Raw genomic sequence first — 26,660 nt, forward strand, 5'->3', positions numbered from 1 at the left:
ACAGAGGGCCATTGATCCAATTCATGTTTTTAAGAGCGCTCCCTGGATGCTGTGTGGAGAATGGACTGGAGGGGGCTGAGAATGAAGTGGCATTAGTGAGAGATGATGCTAGCTTGGTCCAGAGAGGTCACATTGGAGATAAAGAAAAGGGAACAGATTTGAGAGTTGTTTCAGAGGTAGAATCAACAGGTTTGGTAATGAGAGGAGGGGGAAGAAGTCAAGAATGATTCCCTTCTGGTAGCTGAGTCAATGGAAGTACTCTTTACTGGAATGGGGAATTCTGAAGGAGTGAATTTGTGGATGGGGAAAGTTAAGAGGTCAGTGTTAGCCATGTTAACTAAAACATCCATTTGGTGGTGGCTGTAATTAGACACATGTCTAGAGCTCAGAAGAGAAATCTGAGCTAATACTACAAATTTAGGACTTGTCTGCCCATAGTTGGTATTAAAGCACTGGAGTATGTAATAGCATCTACAAAGAGTGTGTAGTAAAGAAAAGGTCCAGAACTCAGTCCTGGAGATCCTAACATTTAGCAGTCAGAAGAGGAAGAAGAGGTGATAAGAGAGAATGGCAAGAAAGAGCCAGCCAGGTTGAAGTAAAACCAGGAGACTACCAGTGAAGTCAAGAGAAGAAAAAATAGCCCTGGCTGGTTTGGCTCAGAGGTTAGAGTATCAACCTGTGGACCAATGAGTCATGGGTTTGGTTCTGGTCAAGGGCATATACCTCGGTTGCGATTCGTCCCGGGCCCTGACTGGGGTCATGAAGGAGGCAACCACTTGATGTGTCCCTCTCACATGGATGTTTCTCTCTCTTTGTCTCTGTCTCTCTCTTCCTCCCATTCTATCTGAACAAAAATGGAAAAATATCCTCGGGTGAGGATTTAAAAAAAAAGAGAGAAGAAAAAATGTGGGAAGGAAGAAGTGGTGAGAAGTCATGTAAGACAAAGGCTACAAAACATCTCAATTTAGCAACACAGAAGCCCTTGGTTACCCTGGCAATCTTCTTCCATTATAAATATAATTAATTTACCCGTACTCCTTTTAATGGCCATTTGTATTGTTTCTAGTTTCCTACCATTATAAATAGTGCTTTGGTGAATGTCCTTGTACATATATTTTTTTCCCACTTGTACTAATATATCTGTCTGAGACAGTCCCTGAAAATGGAAATGCAGAAACACAGTGGATTACAGCTAGAAAAGCACTTAGAATTGGCCTTGAACTTGTGTTTCCACACCCCTTGGGTAATCATCTTCAGTATATTACAGCAATAATACAATATAAGAAAGCCAGAGCCAGTCAGCAGATGGATTTATTCTTCATCAATTGTTTTCCAAGGCAAGATATTTACACTGTGGTTAGCTGGGTAAATAAGCTCAGAAGTTCCCTTTACTGTCTTAACAGAAACACATATTTAAAGAAGATCAAAATAATTTTCATTCTCATGCCTGCCCTTCTTTGTTGTTGTTATTTCTCACCCAAGGATATTTTCCATTGATTTTTTTAGATAGAGTGGAAGGGAGGGAGGAGGAGAGGAAGAGAGAGAAACATCAGGGTCAGAGATCTAACCTGATCTAACTTGCAATCCAGGTATGTGCCCTTAACCGGGAATGAAACCCACAACCTTTCAGTCCTAGGTCTGACGCTCTAACTACTGAGCCAAACCAGCCAGGGTTTCCATTCTGACCTTTTAGTACTGAGGCATTTGTATACACAGATGACTGTCTTGAATTGCGTGGGGGTTTTGTTTGTTTGTTTGTTTTTGTTAATCCTCAACCGAGGATATTTTTTTCCATTGATTTTTAGAGCAATGAAAGGGAGGGAAGGGGGGGGGAGGGGGAAGAGAAGGAGGGAGAGGGAGAGGAAGAGGGAGGGGGGAGAGAGAGAGATCAATGTAAGAGACATATTGATTGGCTATTGTCTCCCACACATGCCCCAACCAGGGCCAGGGATTGAAGCTGCAACCCAGGCATGTGCCTTTGACCAGGAATTGAACCCAGAACTCTGGTGTGCAAGCCGATGCCCTAACCACTGTGCCACACCAGCCAGGGCTTGAATTGTGTTTTGAAACTCCCACTCAAATATCCCCACCCTTTATTTGTAATGAAGTAGTTGCTAAATAGTACATTCACAGGGAGACAGGTTCTACACCACTGCTTTTGTCTAAGCCAGGGCCTTGCTACTTTTTCATTTTGTACCCTCAGAACGCTAAAAGATGCTTTTGAATTTGGTGTTAGACCAGGATTCTGGCCTCAGACTTTCTTCAAAGGCACTTAGAGCAATTAACATTATTCTGACACAAAAAGTGAAGGTTACTAATTTGAGGAAAGGGCGAGGCATTTTGAAGATCTAAAGCTGAGAAGGAAATATTTGCAATGCGATTTCTATAATTAAAATCTCATCCTTCTTCCCTTCCCAGATTTTTTTTTTACGCTTCAGCTTCTTCTTCACATACTGAATTTAATCTTGCAACTGTTCATTAATGCTCAGCTGTGAGGCTGGCAGCTGACAGAGGATTCTAAAATTGTCTGGGGAGTAAGAACTGTCTCAAACTTTTCTAAGGCCAGAAAACAGAGTTCCTGAGCCATGACTCTTGCTTGTAGGCCCTCAAATAGAGCAAAGGGTACACTGAGCCAAAAAAGGGAAAATGGAAACTCCCAAGTTTTAGGCAATGTGTTTTCTACTGGAACAATTTCACCACTAAGAAATTACAAAGAAGCAAAGAGGTTAGTTAACTAGGAAGATCTGAGGGTCAATTTTTTCTTAATGAAGGGAGAACAGTCACAGAAAACTAAATATAAACCCTGTTCTTTCTTGGGATTATGGAATAGGCAAAGTTATAACAAGGGTGGGAAGAGCTGGGACATGGGGAAGAAACGCACCATGGGTGGGGGGAGGAATCTGTGTGTTGTGTTCTGCCACTACTTAGGGTGTGGTCTTTAGTCATAATTGCTGTACATTGAGTTCATAATCTGTCAGGTTAGCCAGATCAGTAGTTTTAAACTTTTTTCGCTGCAGAATACTCTCTTCAAATGATATCTTCTTTAGAACCTCACATATAAAAGGGATCAAAGCAGAATGACTGGGGTGAAAGGGCTCAGGCTCAGCCCTTTACATCTTCCCATTTCCCCAGAATTGTCCCCTGAGGTTCCTCTGAAGAACTCAAGCAAGAGAGTTTGAAAACCACTGGGCTAGATTCCCTTTAATTTAAAAAATATATGAGTCGAAGAGGAACCTTCTGCAAAGAAGCCAAATTCCACCAAAAGAGTCTAGTTTTAATCAAGCAAAGGATTATGGTTTTTTTCATCCTCACCCAAAGACAATTTTTTGTTCAGATAGAGTGTGAGGGAGAGAGAGAGAGAGAAACATTGACGTGCCCTGGCCAGTTTGGCTCAGCGGTTAGAGCGTCGGCCTGCGGTCCGGAAACATTGACGTGAAAGGGACACATCGAGTGGCTGCCACCCACATGACCAACCAGGGCCGGGGACAAACTGCAACCGAGGTGTGTGCCCTTAGCAGGAACTGAACCCGGGTCTCTCTGGACCGCAGGCCGATGCTCTAACCACTGAGCAAAACCAGCCAGGGTGCAAAGGATTATGTTATATTGAAGTTAATGGTGAATAAAATCAAAGCTAGCCATTTATATTGATCCATCAATAGCCGTATCTTACCTCAAATTTAGTGATCTATAAAGTATAGAAGTTAAGTAAAAGAAAACTCTGGAGCTATAAAATACATATGAAACACAAACTCTGATGCTATAAAAATTACTCTTATGTACATATAAATGTAAAATGCATTGTTGACGATTAGAAAGTTAGTAAAGCCTAGCAGTCTTTCCTCTGCTCAACTTCCTGTCAGCAGCCTCTACAGAGAATAGTCACCCCACTCATGGCCAGGATTTTGTGCTCAATAGTTCAGAGGCCCCCAGGGAAACAACACACTACAACAAAAGGTGTGGAATCTCTCTCTTTCTTTTTTTTTTTTTTTTGCATTTATCTTCAGATAGAGTAGGAGGGAGAGAGGGGGGAAGAGAGAAAGTGGGAAACATTGATGTGAGAGACACATCGAGTAGTCACCACCCACAGGATCCCAACCGGGCCAGGGACAAACCGCAACCCAGGCACGTGCCCTTAGCGGGAACTGAACCTGGGACTCTCTGGTCTGGTGGTGGACGCTCTAACCACTGAGCAAAACCAGCCAGGGCTGGAATCTCTTGTTCGTACAGATTCGTCGCAAATTTACCAAGTCAAGAATTCCAGATAACGTGTTTCAGCCTTCACCTTGGAGATTATGGAAAATATGGTGGGGATCCTCAGCACCCTCAAAAATTGCATATTGTTACTAGAATAAAAAGTACCAAAAGACATCCATATTGAAGAAAATATGTAATAAAGACGCTTGGATTAGAAAAAGTGCTCCGCCCTGGCCGGTTTGGCTCAGCGGTTAGAGTGTCCGCCTGCGGTCCCGAGAGACCCGGGTTCGGTTCCCGCTAAGGGCACGTACCTCGGTTGCAGTTTGTCCCCGGCCCTGGTTGGTCGTGTGGGTGGCAGCCACTTGATGTGTCCCTTTCACATCGATGTTTCTCTCTCTCTCTCTCTCTTCCTCTCTCTCCCTCCCACTCTGTCTGTACAAAAAATGGAAAAATGTCCTCGGATGAGGATAAAAAAAAAAAAAAAGAAAAAGTGCTTAATCCTCAAATTCACAAGAACATTCCTTAGTGAATGCAAAACTGAAAGTGGTTAAACATTTGACAAGAATCAAGCCCCTGAGGTTGCCACAAGGACTTCTAATAGAGGAGGACATGACTCACATGTTCAAGCGCACTGGGGAATTAGTGCGGTGGTATCTAAGCCTGTGGATCAGGAAGCAGTTAAGTGCTAATGCTAGAGCAGTTTCATCTGAAAAACTTCAGATTTGCCCTGACCAAATAGTTCAGTTGATTGAACTATCGTCCCATACACCAAAAAGATTGCAGGTCTGATTCCCAGTTAGGGCTCATACCTAAGTTGTGGGTTCGATCCCTGGTAGGGGTGCATATGGGAGGAAACCAATTGATGTTTCTCACTTTCTCTCTCTCTCTTAAATCAATAAAAACAGAGTGGGTGGAAGGGGTGGGAAAAGATAAACCAAATAATTTATATGCATATGTGCACAACCAATGGACACAGACATTAGGTTGGGGAAAGCAGGAGCGGGCTGGGAGTGGGGAGGAAGGGGTCAATCGGGAAGAAAGGGGGTCATTTGTAATACTTTCAACAATAAAAAAAAAAAAAGAAAGTAAATAATAAATAAAAACATCCTTGGGTGAGGATTAAAAAATAATAATAAAGCCCTGGCTGGTTTGGCTCAGTGGTTAGAGCGTTAGCCCGTGGACCAGAGAGTCCTGGGTTCGGTTCCTGCTAAGGGCACGTACCTCGGTTGCAGTTTGTCCCCAGCCCCAGTTGGGGTTGTGTGGGTGGCAACCACTCGATGTGTCTCTCTCACATCGATGGAACTCTCTCTTCCTCCCTCACTCCCTCCTGCTCTATCTGAAGATAAATGCAAAAAAAAAAAAAAAAATGTCTGGCTAGTATGGCTCAGTGGTTGAGCATCAAACCGTGCACCAGGAGGTCACCAGTTCAATTCCTGGTCAGGACACATACCCAGGTTGTGGGCCCGATCCCCAGTGGGGGGCATGCAGGAGGTGGCCAATCAATGTTTCTATTTCTTTCTCCCTCTCACTTCCTCTCTCTCTAAAATCAATAAAGGAAAAAAAAATGTCCTCAGGTGTGGGTTAAAAAAAAAATAATAATAATAAAATAAAAAGTATAGATTTGAGTTTTTATTTAAAGACAGTAAGAAAGTAGTCTCATTAAAAATATATTTTAGCCCTGGCCAGTTTGGCTCAGCAGTTAGAGCGCCGGCCTGCGGACCAATGAGTTGCGGGTTCGATTCTGGACAAGGGCACGTACCCCCGTTACAATTCATCCCCGGCCTTGGTTGGGGTCATGCGGGAGGCAGCCACTCAATGTGTCTCTTTCACATTAATGTTTCTCTCTCTCTCTCTCCCCGCCACTCTGTGTATGTGTGTGTGTGTGTATATATATTTTAATGCTAGTCATTTTCACTGACAAAAAAAAAAAATAGTAAAGCCCAGCTAATTCTTCAAACATCAGCCCGATTAAGTTTCCTCCAAAGTTTATATTAGTCTCTGATCAGAAACTTTCTAAAGGTTCCTATGGTCTCTTCACTAAACTTGCATAGGATTTACTAATTCCAAACCCCATAATAGAAAGTGTTTCAAAATTAAAGAAAATCAGGTCACTAGGTGTTGGAAGTAGATATTCATTTATACCTTGTAGAACACAGTCCAGCAATCTGCTTTGGGCACCTACAGTGAATGAACCCTAAAAGCCTTAACTAATATCAACAATATGCCTCCACTGAATATGAAACCTAGAAAAGAAACCCTGATCTCTGAATTTCACTGTTTAAGTGTCCATCATGCCCTATCCTATGTTTGTTCCCCTTCCTCTGCAATGTCACCCCTATCTTCCCAACTAACCAAACAAAATTCTTTTCATCCCTCAATACCAACTCAGTAGGTTAGGATATATGCATCAGAAGAAAAATACTAGACAGAGACAAATTAAAATATTAACACGGGCCAGATACTCTCTACACCTCAGTTTTCTCAACTATAAAACAGGGATAATGTCCTTCCCTCTTAGAGTTTTTGTTAGGATTAGAGGTAGTACCTATTTTTATCAAGAGTCTAGTACAGTGCTTGGCACACTGATTCTGCCGAATGAGTTCAGGATTTAGTTTTGCATAACTGCCATTAGCCCTTATAACCTTCATTGAAAAAAGACAATCTACTATGCTATAAGAAGGTGATCTCTAAGATTCAGTTGTACTTTCTCTCTGTAAAATTAAGGCCACTAAGATGAACAGCTTTTTCCAACTTTCTAACTCTCTTTAAGAGTTAGAAAGTTGCAAGACTCAAATCCTCTATCTTGAGAATTGACTGGGCTGGGCAAGGACAGAATAAAGGAGTGAGAAGGGAACTGAGGAAAGTGTGAGAGTTTCACTGATGTGACTGACCAAGTTAGGCAGGGAAGGAAGTGAAGCCAGAAGGGGATTGACATCCACAGCCTGGGTGTCCTCATGTGGCCAAAGAGCAGGACCATTGAGAATAACATGAGGAAGCACAGGAGGCTCTAATCCTGGAGTAGGTTATCCAAATGTACATTTCAGAGATAGATTCTGGCTGATGGGGTTGGGATTGGATACAGGGGGGCATGAGAAACAATGTACAGGTTGAAGAAGTAGGAAAGATCAAGAAATTGTGAGTCCAGAATATCAGACAGGTCATTTATGTGGACCAGTGATTCTTTACTACCAGCATTTGGAGGAAGGCAAGATGATAAATATCCTGCAGAAAGAAGACCTGCTTTCTCCAAAATGCTAATAGCACCCCCACTGAGAAACATTGAGAAGAGAATAAATCTGGAAGCTAGTGTCTCCAATAAAGGCAAGGAGCTTGACCCAGAGGCTGGCACCCCACTGCAACAAATGGAAGGAAAAGAGGAGTATAGTATAGTTAGTCGTGAGCCTTAAAGCACAGGTTTAGACCTTCAGAACAAGGCACAAAATACAAGAGATGGGAAACAGTAGTGTAGATGTCAGGGAATAGCACCCCTGACTCCTGGTCCCAGAATACTTTAGAGAAGCATGTGCAGAAAGCGCCAAGTTCAGTCAAAGAGAGGTGGGGCTAGGGAGGGTGAAAAGGGTAAGAATGTGAAGTTTCTCTACAGAACAGGGAGTTTCCAAGTCCTATTAATCACATCTCAACACTGTCTCAAATCCTTCTTTTCCTTTCCATTCCTGCAGCCCACATACTCAATAGCTTTCACGTGGGTTCTCAAGAGAGCCTCATGACTTGTCTCCATGCTATCAATCTCTCACCTTTCCAGTATACCTTTCACACCTTTGCCTGAAGCATCTTTCTAAAATGTAAGTCTGATCATGTCATTCTCCCTGCATGAAAACCGTCAATTGTTTCCACTGTTTATTTAATTAAATCCTAAACTTAATTTGGCATTTGAGGACTTCCATCACCTGGCCCTAACTGAACTGTACCAGTCCCTTCTCCCCTTTGTATTTCTTCATGACAGACAGCTTGCTTTCCTATTCCCTTTATTCATGTTCTGCTTCCACAGTCCTCTGCTTAAACCTATCATTCTGCTTTATGCTCAAGTTCACTGCTTCAGGTTCACAAGTCCCTCTCTTCCACTACCAGTGCTTCCTAAATTTCCCTGAAGGTAAAAATCATCTGGGATACTTGTTAAAAACACAATTCCTGAGCCCCATTCCAGACATATCAAATCAGAACCTTTGCAGGGAAGGGGAGGCTGAGAAGCCATATAAAATAGTTATATTTTATTTATGTATTTATTTATTTATTTATTTAATCCTCACCCAAGGACATTTTTCCATTTTTTGTTCAGATAGAGTGGGAGGGAGAGAGAGGAAGAGAGAGAGAGAGAAACATCAACGTGAAAGGGACACATCGAGGGGCTGCCACCCACACAACCAACCCAGGCAGGGGACAAACTGCAACTGAGGTATGCGCCCTTAGCGGGAACCGAACCCGGGTCTCTCCGGACCGCAGGCCGACTCTCTAATGGCTGAGCCAAACTGGCCAGGGCATATAGGATAGTTTTAAAACCTGTCCAAAACAATCTTTGAAATTCCTCCCATCAAAAAGTAGAGTCAAATTCCCCACCCTCTGAATATGAGCCAGCCTTGGTGACTTGCTTCTGATGAAGAGAATGTGGCAAAGGAGTACAACTTCTGAGGCTAGGTCATAAAAGGCAATACATCCTCTGACCCTGACTCCTTTCCTCCTTCATTCCCTCCCTCCCTCTGTGTCTGGATGTTTGCCCTTGGAAGGCAGCCAACCAAGCCAAGCAGCCACATGGAAAAGCATGTGTAGGTGTTCCAAACGGGGCCCCAGCTGAGAGCCCAGATGACTGCCAGCACCAACTGCCTCACTTGTGAGTTGAGTGAGTCTGTAATTATGGCTCCCAGTCTTTGAGGCATCCTGGTTGATCTGAGGGGAGCAGAGGCAAGCTCTGCCCAAATTAGAGATTTATAAGCAAAATTAATGTCCTCATTATTTTAAGCCACTAAACTTTGGAGATTTTCTTTTCATGCAGCACAGATAACTGCAACACCATCTTATTAACAGGTACCTAATATGATTTTTAAGATGAAGGAAGTATAGGGACTGCCTCTATTACATAAACTATACTAAACATACTGTTAAGTTCCTTGAGGTCAGGGATTAAATGTTGTTTTTTTCAATGTGTTTTTATTTATTTTTCATTTTGGAGAGAGAGAAATATTGCTCAGTTGCCTCCTGTATGCACCTTGACTTGGGATCAAACTCACCACTGGTCATCATGTGCCCTGACCAGGAACAGAACCGGTGACCTTTCAGTGCATGGGATGATGCCCAATCAACTGAGCCACACTGTCCAGGGAAGGAATTAAGTCTTAATAGCTTTCCAGATCTTGATCCATTTTGTCTGAAATATTTTTTAAAATTATTTTTATTAATTTGTTTTTGTTACAGATGTTTCTGCTTTTCCCCCCATTGACACCTTCCTCCCCATCCTCCCTGCCCCATCCCCAGCTTTGTTATCTATGTCCATTGGTTATGCATACATGCATATAAGTTCTGCAGTTTATCTCTTCCCCCGGAACACCCCGTCTTCTGAGGTTCTTCAGTCTGTACCCCACCTCTATGTCTCTGGGTCAATTTTGTTCATCAGTTTGTTTAGTTCATTATATTTCACAAAAAAGTGAGATCATGTGATATTTGTCATTCTCTGCTTGGCTTGTTTCGCTTAGCATAATACTCTCCAGGTCCCTCCATTCATCTCAAATGATAAGAGATCTTTCTTTCTTACAGCTGCATAGTATTCCACTGTGTACATGTACCACAGCTTTTTTATCCACTCATCTACTGATGGACACTTGGGTTGTTTCCAGATCTTAGCTATTGTAAATAGTGTTGCTATGAACATAGGGGTACATATATTCTTTCTGATTGGTGTTTCAGGTATTTTGTCTGAAATATCTTAATTTATTTTTTTTAATGTAAGAATAATACATGTGTGACATAAAATTACAGCAATATAAAATGCATAATGTAGAAAGTAAAAGGGATAGGAAATCTCACACAACCTCCACTTCACCTTAAGCAATAACCACGGTCATCACTTGAAAGGGCAGTGTTTTCCACATAGCAGGTGCTTGTTATTGAAGAAAAGGTGACATCATAGATTACAGAAACCTCTTATTGAGTTCTGGCTGGTTTTGTTCAGTGGTTAGAGCATTGGCCTGTGGTCTGGAGAGACTCGAGTTCGGTTCCTGCTAAGGGCATGTACCTCAGTTGCAGTTTGTCCCCGGCCCTGGTTGGGATGTGTGGGCGGCAGCCACTTGTGTCCCTTTCACATCGATGTTTCTCTCTCTTTCTCTCTCCCTCCCACTCTATCTGAACAAAAAAATGAAAAAATGTCCTCGGGTGAGGATAAAAAAAAAGAAAGACCTCTTATAGGTATTTAATTATATCCTAGATATAGCTCCCAGAATTATTTTCTTCAAATCTTTACCATCCTTCTTCTCTTACATGCATTATAGCTTCCTATTAATTAACAAACTCTACTAGTGTGGTAAAACTACCCTCTGCCCTAAGCCTCCCACCCCCACTATGGCATCTCTATTTGAACGAGGTGGATGTATTTGCCATTGTAATTTATTACTTACATATAGCATTTCTTCAACATTTGTTGAGTGTATACAATGTTCAGATCACCATGCTATCTATACACTAGGGATTCAAATTAAGCAGGAAAGGGGCCCTCCTATCAAATCATGGTCTAGAACAGGAGTCAGCAAACTTTTTCATCAAGGGCCAGATAGTAAATACTTCAGACTTTGAGGACCATATGATCTCTGCTGCAGCTCTGCTGTTGTGGCAGGAAAGCAGCCATAGACAACATTGGGAGTGTTCTAGTAAATCTTTATTTGCTACAATGCAGCCAGTGGGCCACAGTTTGCCTACATAGTTTGCAATGTTCAACCGAATGGAACGTCATGCAATGATGAAATGTTTCTGCGATGTCCAGTATAGTAGTCATCAGCTACATGTAGCTATTGGACACTTGAAATGTGGCCAGTGCAGAGGATGGACTGAATTTTAAATAGTATTTCATTTTAATTAATTTAAATTTAAATAGCAATATATGTAGTGGCTACCGCTAATATTGGACAATGCAGATAGAGTGAGCCTCATATTCTATTCCCTTCAACTAAATCAAAACTTGTTTCAAAACTCATCTTATCCAGGAAGCCTTCCTGACTAGCCTCTGCCCATGATGGTCACTCTCTCTCTTTTATTCTGTATCTAAGCCTTATTCCTACTCATTTGGGACTTGCTAATATTTTGCTTAATAATTATGTTTTACAATTATTTTTTGCCTTTGTAACTTTTTCTTTCTCCAACTAAACAAAAATTCAAAGACAAAATGTGTCTCCTGATTATTATCATCATCTTCCTTCTCCACAGTGCCTGTATGGTGCTTAAAATCCAAAAGGAGCTCTATAAAGCCATTTTATATCATGTACTTTCTTTACTGATTTCCCTGACAGGTGGTAATGTTTGCTTAGGACAGATGGTCTTTTTGGACCAGAATCAGCACTTACTTGGAGAATATTTCTACAATAGCCGATGATTTGTTTTTGTTGACAAGAGAAAGTTCTTTGGCCGTTACCCTCAATGATAGTGAAGTCCACTGCCGTCGATTAAATGGAGTTGATTCCATCTTGTCTATAGATCCTGAAATACCTAATCAATAAAGAAAGTCAGAATATTAGACACAGAAGAGAATTCTCCAGCATCCAAAGTACTGGCAGTGGTATATTGAGAGAGCAGAGAGACTTAGACCAGCAGACCACACTCCTCAACTTGTTCTCTCAAAAACCATAACCGTGGTCAAATGATTCAATATCTTTGGGTTGTAGTTTCCTGTAAAATGAGAAGGTTAGACCAGATGATCACGAAGGTCTCTCCCAGTTCCATCATTTTATGACTGACCCTACTGTGCAAACATCAACTGGCCTTTTCCTGAACTTAAGTCTGTTCCAAAGTCACATTTAGAGTGAAATGTTCTACTCTTCTGAATTACATCCCAGGGGAGGTACTATCAGCATCTCTGTAAACTCAAGTCCAAATTGGGTTCTACCTACATCCAAGTTTCTTTTGGCTGCCCTCTCTCCCCAAGCTCTGTAGCACTGACCACTGTTGTTGGGGAAAGATCTGGGGACACAGCACGGATAATATAAACAGAAAGGGCTTTTTTTTTTTGCATTTATTTTCAGATAGAGCAGGAGGGAGAGAAGGGGAAAGAGAGAGCGAGAAACATCGATGTGAGAGAGACACATGGACTGGTTGCCACCCACACAACCCCAACTGGGGCTGGGGACAAACTGCAACCAAGGTACGTGCCCTTAGCGGAAACCGAACCCGGGACTCTCTGGTGTGCAGGCCGACACTCTAGCCACTGAGCAAAACCGGCCAGGGCCAGAAAGGGCTTTAAGGTGAGATAGACTTCAGTTAAAATCATAACTTGGTTACCTTAAATAAATTATATTATCTTTTCAGTTTTAGTTTCTTCAGCTGAAAAAATAAGAATAATACCTACCTTTACAAATAAAGCTTTTGATGTAGATTTAAAAAGATAATATATTTAAAATACTAGGCATGTTACAGTAGTATTAAGAACATTTAAAGTAAAAAATATATATATTTTTATCTTCACCCAAGGACATTTTTTTTTTTTTTTGCATTTATCTTCAGATAGAGTGGGAGGGAGAGAAGGAAGAGAAAGAAACATTGATGTGAGAGGACACATCGACTGGTTGCCACCCACACGACCCCAACCGGGCCAGGGTCAAACTGCAACTGAGGCACGTGCCCTCAGCAGGAACCAAACCCAGGACTCTCTGGTCCACAGGTCCATGTTCTAACCGCTAAGACAAACCGGTCAGGGCTAACATAAAATATATTAGTATTAGCTTTTGTTATCATTTGTAAGCCTTTTAACAATTGGAAAAATTATAATGGCTTTAAATTCAGGTGACTAAAACCTCTATTACTTAAATTCTTTCCTAAAATCCTTTAAACACAAAGCATGCATAAAGCCACGTCTTTGATATCACCTGGTCCCTACCCTGATTTATTTGTGTTTTTTGCCCCAGTAATTACCACAGGAGTTCCAACCTTTGTCCAGAAGAAATGAGATTAGAAGTGAGTCAATAGTTTCCTTATTTAAAGAGTGAAAAACATAGATGGAAGTACTATTTGCAGCTCTCTTTACAACCACAGAGCATAACTGATCTGGTAGAATGTATGGCTCAGGTACTGCTTCCAACAGCAGAACACACGGTGGGTGCGAGTACCCAAGCAACCTGGGCTTCCACTTCACACTAAAAGTCCCGTGATACAAAGTGAGTGATAATAACCAAGGGCCACAGACAACAGTGTGGGGAAGGCAGGAGAGGGGTGGAAGCTGGGAGGAGGTGGGGTCAATTGGGGAGAAAAGGGGGAACATCTGTAAAACTTTCAAAAATAAAGATAAAACAACAACAACAAAGTGAGTAATAAGCAGCCCTAAAAGACCACGCTACTTTTCCACATGTAGTACTTGTTCTTCCAACTAAAGCCCTGTCTGAAAACAATACTAGTTTTGTTATTTTTGTTTACTCATTTGTTTTAATCCCCAAGTTGGAAGGCAGCATAGAACCCTCTAATAGTAAGGAGCTCTGATGTTAGAGACAGATGCATCTAAATAGGTGTTGGTCCCATTACTTAAAGCTGTGTCTGTCCCTAAATCTTAGACTTCTCATCCACAATTACAGTGCTTACTTCATTGTATCCTTATAAAGAATAAATGAGATAAAAAAGAAAAGACCCTGACATAGAATAAGCAGGCAATAAATGTTTGTTTTTTGGGGGGGTTTTTCTTTAATATATATATTTTTTAAATCCTCACCTGAGGACATTTTTGCATTTATCTTCAGATAGAGGGGGACAGAGAGAGGGGGGGGAAGTGAGAGAGAGAAACATCGATATGAGAGAGACACATTGACTGGCTGCCACCCACACGATCCCAACCGGGGCCGGGGGCAAACTGCAACCAAGTTACGTGCCCTTAGCGGGAACCGAACCCGGGACTCTCTGGACCGCAGGCCGACGTTCTAATCTCTGAGCCAGGGCAAATGTTTGGTTTTTATATTATCTCTTCTTCCTAGATAAAATAACCTTAATTCTATACATGTTCTTTGAAATAAACCCGAATGTATCAAATAATATATGGTATTTCTCTATTTGTTTTCCAGTTAATAACAGACAAATCCACCAAACATTGTCAGCCTTTTCTCTAACATGAAAAACACATTGACCAGCCGGTGTGGCTCAGTGTTTGAGTGTCAACCCATGCACCGGTCAGGGCACATGCCCAGGTTGTGGGCCCAATCCCCAGTGGGGGGCATGCAGGAGGTGGCCAATTGATGTTTCTATCTCTCTTTCCCTTTCTCTCTAAAATCAATAAAGAAAAAAAATTTTTTTTTTTTTTTAAGAAAAAGACACTGAAGCTACAAACAATTCAGCTAAACTTATTTATGTAAAACCACTGTAATAATCCTTTAAATCCAATTTAGGAAATACTGACCAACACTTTAAGACATTATTTGGTACAATTATGCTTCCAGTATAGGTGTGGGTATAAATGTTGTCAGTTCTTCTACAGTGATCAATTCTGAATCAAAGAAAATAAAACATACAAAAGATATGTTCTCATATTTGTAAAAAAGGAAAAACATAAATTGAGGGACTGAATATGATTAACAAAAGGAGTTTAATTCCCAGGTCTAATTCCATAGTTTTGATTACTCTTGTTCAGAAAGTTAAGAGTCAGAACATCTATTTTGGTACAAAGCTGGGGTTAGTACACTTTACACTCGAGGAATGAGTTGGCTCACACCCTGAACATGCTTCTCTCTCTCTCTCTCTTTTTAATGTTTATTTATTTATTTTTATTTTTGCAATTTTTATTAATTTATTTTTGTTACAGATGTTTCTCCTTTTTTCCTCCTACACATCCTCCTACTGATCCGACCCCTAGCATTGTTGTCTACGTATGTCCATTGGTTACACATACATGCATATAAGTTCTTTGGTTTATCTCATCCCTCCCTCCTGACCACCCTTCTCTTCACAGAAGCATACTGTTATTTCTTAGCAATGTGATTAGCACTCTATGAAACAGATAAAAGAAAGAATCACCTGGTATCAGGTTACTGAGTAAACACTTACTACAAGATATAGGGAGAGGGCCCTACTCAAACAGTGTGCATAGTCTATAGGGCTTTCTACACGTGCACGAATAATTATAGCACAAGGCAGAATGTGGTTAGAGGCAATGCATGGTTTGGAGTATAGGACCTGATTTTCTGGCTTGGTCGGTAGGAAAAGAAGACTGACTTGGGATTTAGGAACAGAAGAATCTCAACAAGTGAGGGCGGGAGGAATAGCATTACACTATTAGGGAGTTGAAATAGCACAGGAGACTTCAATGGAGTTAGACTCTAGGTGCAAGAGAAGTTGAAGGTGAGCTATGGAAAGGTAGAATGGGAAGAGCCATGCTGAAGAGTTTGGGTCATATTTCAAAAATGGAGAGAACTAGCCTGTGAGTGAACTGTGAGGTCTAGTAACCTTAAGGTGCCACTCCTTGCACCTGTGACCATTATGGAAAATAAAAGAAATAATTTCCTGAGCCTCATAATGTGTGTTTGTAAGAAAAGAACTCTGTAGTGAATTCCTCACAGTCTCTATGGTAGAACAACGAAAATTTTTGAAAAAGCAAGTAACATAAAAAGAGCCATGTTTTTTTGTTGCTGTTGTTATTTTATTTTTTAATCCTCACCTGAGGATATGTTTTTTTATTGAATTTAGAGTGAGAGGAAGGAAGAGAGAGAGAGAAACATCAATGTGAGAGAGAAATCTCGATTGGTTGCCTCCCACATGAGCCCCTACCACGGATCGAACCCACAACCTAGGTATGTGCCCTAACTGGGAATTAAACCTGCAGTCTTTTGTTGCACGGATGATGGTCCAAACTACTCAGCCACCTAGCCAGGGCAAGAGCTATATTTTCTAATTTTTTTCTTTATTGATTTTTAGAGAGAGAGGAAGGGAGAGGGAGAGAAAGAGATTGAAACATCAATGAGAGAACACCGATTGGCTGCCTCCTGCTTGCCCCCCACTGGGGATCAGGCCCACAACCTGGGCAAGTGCCCTGACTGGGAATCAAACTGGTGACCTCTTGGGTCAATGCTCAACCACTGAGCCACACCAGCTGAGCAAGAGCCATGTTTTAAAAGATTATTCTACAACAGTGTATAACTTGAGAAGAGGAGAAAAGACTGGAGTTAAAATTACTAGTCAAGAAGATGCTAAAACTGTGAGGGGTAATCAAGGTTTAAATTAGAATAGGTGGAAAGGGAGAATTGACAGTTCTTAGAATAAAATGGACTTAGGATAAGAGAAGGGATCAAAGCTGGCATCATCAAACTTGAATAATGTTGAATGTTGATGCCAATAACAGAGAGAGTAAATATAGGAAGAAGAGGGAGAATGATGAGTTTTGCTTTACACACGTCAGTAATAAAAAATAGTAGCAATACACAACAGGAAGCTAAAAATTAAAGCTGAGGTTAAAAATCAGACTCTTGGAAGAAAATAAACATTTTAAATGTTTATGGGAAATACATATCTCAATCCTCAGAACCAATTTACCAGATTGATTTTATTATTTTATATATATGATGAATAAAATGAGATTCAGAGATTTAAATAACTTTACAATGATTACTTAGCAAAGTAGCAGGTCTGGGATTCAAACCCATATTCTGTTTGATAACAATGTCAATTTTCTTTCCACTACAAGTAATGAATCATGATGAAATCCGCCCTGGCTGGTTTTGCTCAGGGGTTAGAGCATCAGCCTGTGGACCAAAGAGTCGCAAGTTCGATTCTGGTCAAGGACACGTACCCCAATTGCAGTTCGATCCCTGGGCCCTTGGTCAGTGTCGTGTAGGAGGCTACCAATTGATGTGTCTCTCTCACATTGATGTTTTTCTTTCTCTCTCTCTCTCCCCTCACCCCCTCATCCCTTCCACTCTATATGAAAATCAATGAAAAAATATTCTTGGGTGAGGATTAAAAAAACAACAACAAAAAACTACCTTTTAGCCAAGGTAGAAAATCGTGTAGCAAAATCTCTGAATGCCCTAGCTGCAAACTCATATAAATTATCTTTCAGTAAGAGTGTAGTAGAAAGTATCTTCCCAGAATTATAAGCATCAGAGATAATCATTTGTTCTATAAGAGATACTTAAAGTTACCTTAGGCTCACTTGAAATACTCTCCATTGTGACTATCTCAGCTTTTATGGATTTACATTGAAGAAAGATGTGGTATCTCTACCCCTCTCCCACTTACTTTTTTTTTTTTTTTTTTTTTTTTTTTTTTTTTTTATCCTCACCCGAGGATATTTTTTCCTTTTTTTTTGTACAGATAGAGTGGGAGGGAGAGAGAGAGAGAAACATCGATGTGAAGGGACACATCGAGTGGCTGCCACCCGCACGACCAACCAGGGCCGGGGACAAACTGCAACCAAGGTACGTGCCCTTAGCGGGAACCGAACCCGGGTCTCTCCGGACCGCAGGTCGACACTCTAACCGCTGAGCCAAACCGGCCAGGGCTCTCCCACTTACTTTTAAATGAGGTTCCCATTTTCAGACTTCAGAACAATTTCCTTAATTCTAGAAATCCTGTAAAGAATGAAAAAGGCGCCCTGGTCAGTTTGGCTCAGCGGTTAGAGCGTTGGCCTGCGGTCTGGAGAGACCCGGGTTCGGTTCCCACTGGGGGCATGTACCTCGGTTGCAGTTTGTCCCCGGCCCTGGTTGGTCGTGTGGGTGGCAGCCACTCGATGTGTCCCTTTCACATCGATGTTTCTCTCTCTCTCTTCCTCTCTCTCCCTCCCACTCTATCTGTACAAAAGGTGGAAAAATGTCCTCAGGTGAGGATAAAAAAAAAAAAAAAAAGAATGAAAAAGGCATGTACCAACACCTGGAAAGACCCACTCAGAGGTGGTATTCAATCTGGGCTGCTACAATGTCCTTGAATATTTTTTCCAGAGGCCCTGTGACTTTAAGATCTAATCCACTGTACTGCCATATACAAATAATAACAGCACCCCTGGCCAGTTTGGCTCAGCAGTTAGAGCATCAGCCTGGGGTCCAGAGAGACATGGGTTCAGTTTCCGCTAAGGGCACATACCTCGGTTGCAGTTTGTCCCCAGCCCTGGTTGGATCGTGTGGGTGGCAGCCACTCGATGTGTCCCTTTCACATGGATGTTTCTCCCCCCCCCCCACTCTATCTGAACAAAACAAAAAAAAAAAGGAAAAAATGTCCTCAGGTGAGGATTGAAAAAAAATAGTAACAGCAGCTATCACTTATTGGGCACTTACTAACTCAATTAATCCTTATACAACACTAGAGTATTATTTCCAATTTTTTTTTTTTCCTCACCCGAGGACATTTTTCCATTTTTTGTTCAGGTAGAGTGGGAGGGAGAGAGAGGAACAGAGAGAGAGAGAGAGACATCAATATGAAAGGGACACATCGAGTGGCTGCCACCCACACGACCAACCAGGGCCGGGGACAAACTGCAACCGAGGTACGCGCCCTTAGCGGGAACCGAACCCGGGTCTCTCCGGACCGCAGGCCGACGCTCTAACCGCTGAGCCAAACCAGCCAGGGCTATTTCCATTTTTTATAATGTGGTTCACTGAGGTTGAATAAGTTGCCGAAGGTCACATAGCTAATATATATCCCAGGAAGAATCCAGTGTTTCAGATTGTGAACAAAAAAGGAGTTCTTCACAGGATGATCTGATCATAAATTCCTAACTGGGCAGGTCATGGTGGGTAATTATACCCCAGGCCTATAACTTCCTTAGTGGAAGATTTTTAAGCAAACTCTGTTCATTGTTCTTATGCATCTAGGTTAACACCCTTTTAAAATGCCAGAAGTAATACCCCTCCAAAGCGTAACCACCCTAAGGAGAGCAAAGAATCTTAACTGTCCTGCAATCCAATCCCCACCTTGCTTTCTCCCACCTTCATGTAATCTTTCTTATGTTCTCTCCGTAATTTCAAATGCATTTAAAAAAGTGCAAAACTGTTCTTTTCCAAAGCATTTGAGATCTTGCTTCCTGGAACTGTCATCAGTTTGGCTCAAATAAACTCATAAAAATTCTGTGCAGGTTTGGGCATTTCTTATGTCAACAAGACTCCAACTCCAACCTCTTAGGTAATAAGCATTCTACTACCACTTCAACTGTGAAGGAAGAACTGCTGGAATGGTTGACAGTTGTGTGTAAGAGTTAAAGGAAATCTATATAACAAAAGTAACTCTAAGATTTTTAGCCTCAGAGACTGTAAGGACAATATTGTACCAAATAAAAAGGGATACATAGAAAGGGGAATCATTTGCTAAGAAGGAAGATGTCTTCAGCTTTAGATACATATTGCAGATTTTTACAAGAGAGCAGCTTAGAAATCAAGTAATCAAATCCTCTTTTTTTACAGTAAGGCCACATAAAGGTCCAATAATTTTCCAAACTCACCAGCTAGTTAGTATGAGAGCCAGAGTTGTAATTCCCAGTTCAAGTTCTTTTTTATCATACCAGGTAGGTTGAGGTGGAACAGCTAAGCATCCTATGGGTGAGCTGTAGCCTGAAAATAAAGATCTCTGAACAAAGGTCCTTGAAAGTTTAAGGGTTGGGCAATGACTCACTGGGATATTTGGCTCCAGGTATCGGTTTCCTCAAGCTATTGCTTAGGGTGAGGTCTTTAGCTGCTCCAGGAAACCTATTGTAAACCTACTCTAATATAGACTTACCTTCTCTAGCTGCTGCAGTAAACCTACTCTAATATAGACTTACCTAAGCAAATGAATTGGTTCCCAGAAACCAGGCTGGGACAAAAGCAAATGAGTTGCCACTAATAAATTCCTGAATCCCCAATCTAAGTTCTCTCTCTCTCTCTCTCTCTCTCTCTCTCTCTCTCTCTCTTCTTTTGCTCCTGAAATGGCTACTTGTGCAAGAGGCATAATTGCCTGAATATAGCCTCGAAAAATTAATGAGAACAAAGTACAGATGACCTTTGAACAATATGGGTTTGAAACTGTGCAGCTCCATTTTCATTAACATATTTTCTCTTCCTTATCATGTCTTTGTTGTTGCTGTTAATCCTCACTCAAGGATATTTTTTTCCATTGGTTTTTAGAGAGATCAGAAGGAAGGGGAGGGAAGGGGGGGGCAGAGAGAGAGAGAGAGAAACATCAATGTGAGAGAGACATATCCCACATGAGCCCTGACTGGGCCAGGGATTGAACCTGCCCTTGACTGGGAATTGAACACTCGACTCTTTGGTGTGGGGGTGCTGACGCTCTAACTACTGATCCCCACTGGCCAAGGCCTTGTGATGTTCTTAGTAACATTTTTTCTCTAGTTTATTGTATTGTAAGAATATAGTATATAACACATATAACACACTAAATATGTATTAATTGACAGTTTATGTTATTGAAAAAGCTTCAGGTTAACAGTAGTCAAGTTTGGAGAGAGTCTAAAGTTACACACAGATTTTTGACTACACAGGGGTCAGTTCCCCTCCCCCCTACCTGTGGTGGTCAAGGGTCAACTGTACAACAAATTCACTTGTTCAGAGAAAATGTTATTTTTTTAGAAATAGATTGTAGAGTTTTAAAGTTGTAGGGTTTTTTTTAAACCAAGAACTCTTTCTAATTTAGATGTCAACAGATAAAAGGGAGCAACTAATTAAAAGAAAAAAATACCCTAAAAAACTTTAAGGTACAAAGGAAAATTTTAAACAAAAGCAATGTGAAATATGTGCCCACATAATTTTTTTTGAAATATAAACTACATTTATTTCTAAGGGTGTATTTTTGCATAAAAAGTAGTGACTGAATTCACATACTTGAAAAATTTTTTGGAAGTTAATAGCTTTTTTTTTTTTATCCTCACCCGAGGACATTTTTCCATTTTTTGTTCAGATAGAGCGGGAGGGTGAGAGAGGAAGAGAGAGAGAGAGAAACATCGATGTGAAGGGACACATCGAGTGGCTGCCACCTGCACGACCAACCAGGGCCGGGGACAAACCGCAACCAAGGTACGTGCCCTTAGCGGGAACCGAACCCGGGTCTCTCTGTACCGCAGGCCTGTGCTCCAACCGCTGAGCCAAACCGGCCAGGGCGTTAATAGCTTTTTTTAACCTTTTATTTTGAAATAATTTTAGATTTTCACAGAGTTGCAAAGATAGTACAAAAGTTCCCATATACGTTCACCTAGTTTTATCTTACATTACTGCAATACAATTATCAAAAATAAGAAATAAACATTGGTACAATACTATTAACTATACTACAGACTTTATTCCCTGTTATTTTATTTTGTTGTTCAAATTGTTCCAGCTTTGGTCATTTGGAGCTCTTTCAGCTTGGCTCTGGTGTCCTTTCAACATACCACCATATCTTTGTTTCAGCATTTCCTCACCTTCTAGCACTATAAGATGTTTCAGACTTATCCTTGCCCTGCCCCAGCCCTAGAATCAACCACTTCTCCAAGGTACCATGGTTCTTTTTATTGGAGAAACCAAGATCTGGCCACTGGTGTGCTCATTACTACTGATATGTCACTGCTTCTAGGCTCTCATAGGGGATAGAATTATATAAGTATATTAACCCATGTATATATACATATCTACAGTTCTATATTTATCTCTATACCTATCCATATGTATATATGTCTTAAACTATAAATTCATAGTGATATTTCTGACTCCAATATAGCATTACAAGATTCATTCTAGTACATATCCCCTTTTATTCATTTGTAATTTCTTTCTCTGATAATGAGAATTCTAACTCCATAGAATTTTGACGTGAAAAGAAATCTAGAATCTCCAAAATTATGCCATTACCATTATCTACTCCCTTGATCATTGTATTTTTTTTTCATTACACCTGGAATGCTATCCTTTCCTCAATCTACTTACCTTTCAGACTCAAGTGAGAGACTATCTCCTCAAAGAACCCTTTCCTGAACTGTCCTCGCCCTATTCCCAATCAGCATAGGTCAATTCCTCTGCCTTAGAATTTTATCAATCCTACTTGATAAAAAGATTCTTGTGGTCAAGGGACAGATCTACTTTGCCTCTTGCCCTTCTAGTATCTAGTATATTGCTTTCTAAATAGAAGAAACTTTATAAATTTGTCTTGAATAAAATTGCATGAAGGTTTACATTTTATCCAAAACACTATCAATACAAAAACAGAAGAATGCACATTGCTTATTACACAGTCCAAAACTAGTTGTCAAGAAAGTACATATCGTTTTTTTTTAGAACTGTGGATTAGTAATTTTAATTTATTTAAACTCTGAGATAAACTCAAGTGACATAAAAAAAAAAAAAAATAGAACCACTAAAAAACTTGACATACTATATACATGAAAGGCTCACTACTCTACTATTCAGCAACATGGTGTCACACAAGTCTGTAGGCTTGATAGAGTAATCATTACTACTGTTCTTGGAAGACCTTTAGCCAGGCCTCGGTAAAAACATGTATCCCAGACAATAGGAAAAGTATAACAATGACCAACTTCCCAGGGGTCAACAAGGACGTAGATATTTGCATCAAGACAGATTCACTTTAATTACATTTTTTCTCTTTTTATCTCATTTTAATGATATTTTGTTTGTAAAAAACACTAAGATTTAGAGCAAGAGTAATGAAAAAGAGGTTATATCATGAGAAGCGATTTCACTTCGGAAATTGCTCAACAAAGAATCTGAGCTGCTTTCACTTGGCATTTACAAGCATTTACCCATAGTGATTCACACTCTGCAAAGACAAAAGATGAAAAAAGTTCCCTCAGATAGTATCATCTTTACCCCCCACCTTGCCTATATCAGGAGAAAAATAAGTGTGTGACAATTCATCAGAGCCCCTCCTGATCTATCCCTTCTATCTTCCCAGAACCTCAATTTACCTCCATCTCTCACTTTGCCCTAAAAACATGCTCACATTTCTTATATGTGTGTATATATATATTTTAAATTTGTATATATGGATTAAATAAATAACCATTTTTTCTCTTAAGCTTTTCCTCCCTCAAACTACCTCCGCACCTTGCTCCTACCTACACAGCCAAACCTTAGTCTCCAGATACTCTCTGTTTCCACTTCCTCATCTTCCATTCATCCCTCTGCCCACGTGGGTCTGGCTTCTACTCCTACCATCCTACTGAAATCATTCTCCTGAAGATCTCTTACTGTCGAATATAAGGACTAGATCTCAGTTTTTATCATTTTCTGTAGCCATTTGAATTGTTAATTAGTCCCTCATTTTTGAAATTGTATTTTCCCATGTTTTTTCTTCTCTTTAAAATATTTTTATTGATTTTTAGAGAGAGAAAAAGGAAGAGGGAGAGGGAAACTGGTGTGAGAAACATAAATCAGTTGTCTCCTGCATGCACTCCTACTGGGGATTGAGCCTGCAACCTGGGCATGTGCCCTGACCAGAAATCGAACTGGTGACCTTTCAGGAAAATGCTTAACCAACTGAGCCACACCAGCCTGGGCTTCCCTTGTTTTTGTTTTTTTCTTAAATGGAACTCTCCTGATTCCCTTTCTATCTTTCAAACAGTTCTCAACTTTCTCATTGAATCCCTTCTCTCCCACTCGGTTCACCTCAGTTCCTAGGCATTAGTCAAGGGTCAGCTTCTCTCCTTTCTCTGGGTGAGCTCAGCCATTCTCAAGTCATCAAAGTCACTTATACCAGATGTTTCTCACCGTTGTAACATAAGTCCTAACCTTTCTGACTTTCAGTCCTAGAATTGCCACTGCATGCTAAATAGTTTCATGTCTCATAAATACACAACATAACACAACCCAAATCACATGTATCATCCTCCTTTACTTCTACCCCTTAGTAAGTTTATTTAACCACAAATAATTTTTCTCAAAAGATGAGCTATCATATGAATTTTTGCTTATATCAAACAAAATAATGTAACATGAAAAATAATATGATGTAACAAAATGTGTACAAGGTCTAAAGTTAAAAAGAGGACTTACAGGTTCTCACTCTGCCTCTTTCTATTATGCTGACCATAGGCAATGTATTAACTTTCTTGAGAAATATCTTACACTGGCTTATCAAAATTTCTATATAAAATGTCTACCACATGACACAGTGCAGAGAGAATTGCATAGAGGCTAAGAGCATAGGTCAAGGAGTTGTTTTTTTTTTTTGGTACGTGGCCCTAGTGGGAGCCAAACCCAGGACTCTCTGGTCTGCAGACCGACACTACAACCACTGAGCCAAACCGGCCAGGGCAAGGAGTTTAGATATAGCTGTTCAAATTTCACACCACTCATTAGTTGTGTGATGCTGGGCAAGTTGTTATACTATCACTGTTTCCTCATCTCTAAATTTGGGGAAAAGAATGTACTTCATAGCATTGTTTTGAGAATTAAAACAAGTTTCTAAACGCCAAGTATGTATTACCCTACCTAGCACCTAATAAATGCTCAATGAAACTTTAATATTATCATCATTATTAATCAATAAGTATTATTTCATACAACTCCTTTATTTTCTTTGACATGTGAACTTTGTATAAACTTTATCTCACATCTTTAGGCAAGCCCAACTTGTCTCTCTTGATCTCTGGCCTTTCTCTGTACATGCTCCTCTGTGGCCTTATGCTACAGATCTCCGCTTAGATGACCATTCCCCCCAGATACTCTCCCTAACCTCCCAAGCCTCCTCTAGGAGGTCTGTCTTAAGTTCCTATAGTACTAGATCTACCCCCAATACTGATCACATTGTTTGTTTGTTTGTTTTCCATTTTTTGTTCAGACAGAGTGGGAGGAAAAGAGAGGAAGAGAGAGAGAGAGAGAAACATCGACGTGAAAGGGACACATCGAGTGGTTCCCTCCTGCACGACCCAACCAGGGCCAGGGACAAACTGCAACCAAGGTACATGCCCTTAGCGGGAACCAAACCCTGGCCTCTCTGGACCACAGGCCGACCCTCTAACTGCTGAGCCAAACCAGCCAGGGCTGTTTGTTTGTTTTTAATCTTCACCTGAGGACATACTCAGAGAGAAGAGGTAGACATAGACATAGACATAGACATAGACATAGACATAGACATAGACATAGACATAGACATAGACATAGACAGAGAGAGAGAGAGAGAGAGAGAGAGGTGAGAGAGAGACATTAATTTGTTGCCTTCCATACACATCCCAACTGGAGATCAAACCCACAACTCAAGTTGTTGTCCTGACCAGGAACCAAATCAGCAACCTTTTTGTGCACAGAGTGATGCTCAACCAGCTGAGCCACTCTGGTCAGGGCCACATTGTATTTTTTAAATTACACTGTATTTTAACTTTCAGTGCCTGGCACATGATGGACACTCAAGAATTTGTTAAATAATGGGAGGCATACCAGGTATCTGAAATTATTTGTTGGATTCAGCTATTTTTACAGACTAGTGCTTTGAGGGAAAAGAAAATGAAACAAGCCCTGGCCAGTTTGGCTCAGCGGTTGGAGCGTCGGCCTGCGGTACAGAGAGACCCGGGTTCAGTTCCCGCTAAGGGCACATACCTCGGTTGCAGTTGGTCCCCGGCCCTGGTTGGTCGTGCGGGTGGCAGCCACTCTATGTGTCCCTTCACATCGATGTTTCTCTCTCTCTCCCTTCCTCTCTCTCCCTCCCGCTCTATCTGAACAAAAAATGGAAAAATGTCCTCAGGTGAGGATAAAAAAAAAAAGAAAATGAAACAAAACAGTGAATTATGTTTGTTTATTCGAAGAAAAATCATACCAAATTATAAGAAAGCAGTGGATATTGCCTTCAAAAAATGAACTCTAATGCTAAACTCTAGAATAAAACTGAACCCTATCAATACAGATTTAAAAAGATTACTTTAGTTAATTCCCTTTGTTGGAATAATTCAGGTATTTTCTTACAAGTGCTAATGCCTTCAAATAACTATTTGGCTTTTTGAGTAACAAAGCCAAATAATAATTCTAGAACCCAAAAGGGAGCTAATATAAGACATAAAAGGGGGGGGGCTTAATTCAGTAGGTCACAACCTTGAGTGTATATAAGAATCACCTAGGAAATTTAAAATACTGATTTCTAGGTCCCACCCCACAATTCTGATTCATTAGGTCTGGAATAGGGCCTAGGAAGACCACACTTTAAAAAGAACCTTAAAGTGATTGTAGTGTTGTAGGCATACCCGTCACACATTGAAAAACACTGAAATAAAATATTTTTTTTCCAATTGTTTTTTGAGAGAGAAAGGGAGAGGGAGAGGGAGAGAGTGAAACATGCATGGGTTGCCTCCTGTGAGGCTCCCAGTGGGGAGTGAGCCTGCA

The 26,660-nt window shown here is 40.7% G+C and overlaps 1 protein-coding gene across 4 annotated transcripts in view; it reads right to left on the bottom strand.

Annotated features, from left to right (window-relative positions):
* The window catches only part of LIMA1 (LIM domain and actin binding 1), a 95,075-nt gene that overhangs the window by 52,617 nt on the left and 15,798 nt on the right, over nt 1–26,660 (bottom strand). For 2 of the 4 annotated variants that reach the window (XM_036252919.1, XM_036252920.1), the window contains exons 1-2: nt 17,889–17,938; nt 11,757–11,898 (exon numbers count right to left, since the gene is read on the bottom strand). In XM_036252919.1, coding sequence (XP_036108812.1) covers nt 11,757–11,898; nt 17,889–17,907 — 161 coding nt within the window. In that variant the 5' untranslated portion in view covers nt 17,908–17,938. Of the gene's footprint in view, nt 1–11,756; nt 11,899–17,888; nt 17,939–26,660 lie in introns of those variants that run through there. The other 2 variants (XM_036252921.1, XM_036252922.1) reach the window with 1 other exon arrangement.

This window comes from Molossus molossus, unplaced genomic scaffold (genome assembly GCF_014108415.1).
Source record: "Molossus molossus isolate mMolMol1 unplaced genomic scaffold, mMolMol1.p scaffold_m16_p_10, whole genome shotgun sequence".
Lineage (NCBI taxonomy): Eukaryota > Metazoa > Chordata > Mammalia > Chiroptera > Molossidae > Molossus > Molossus molossus.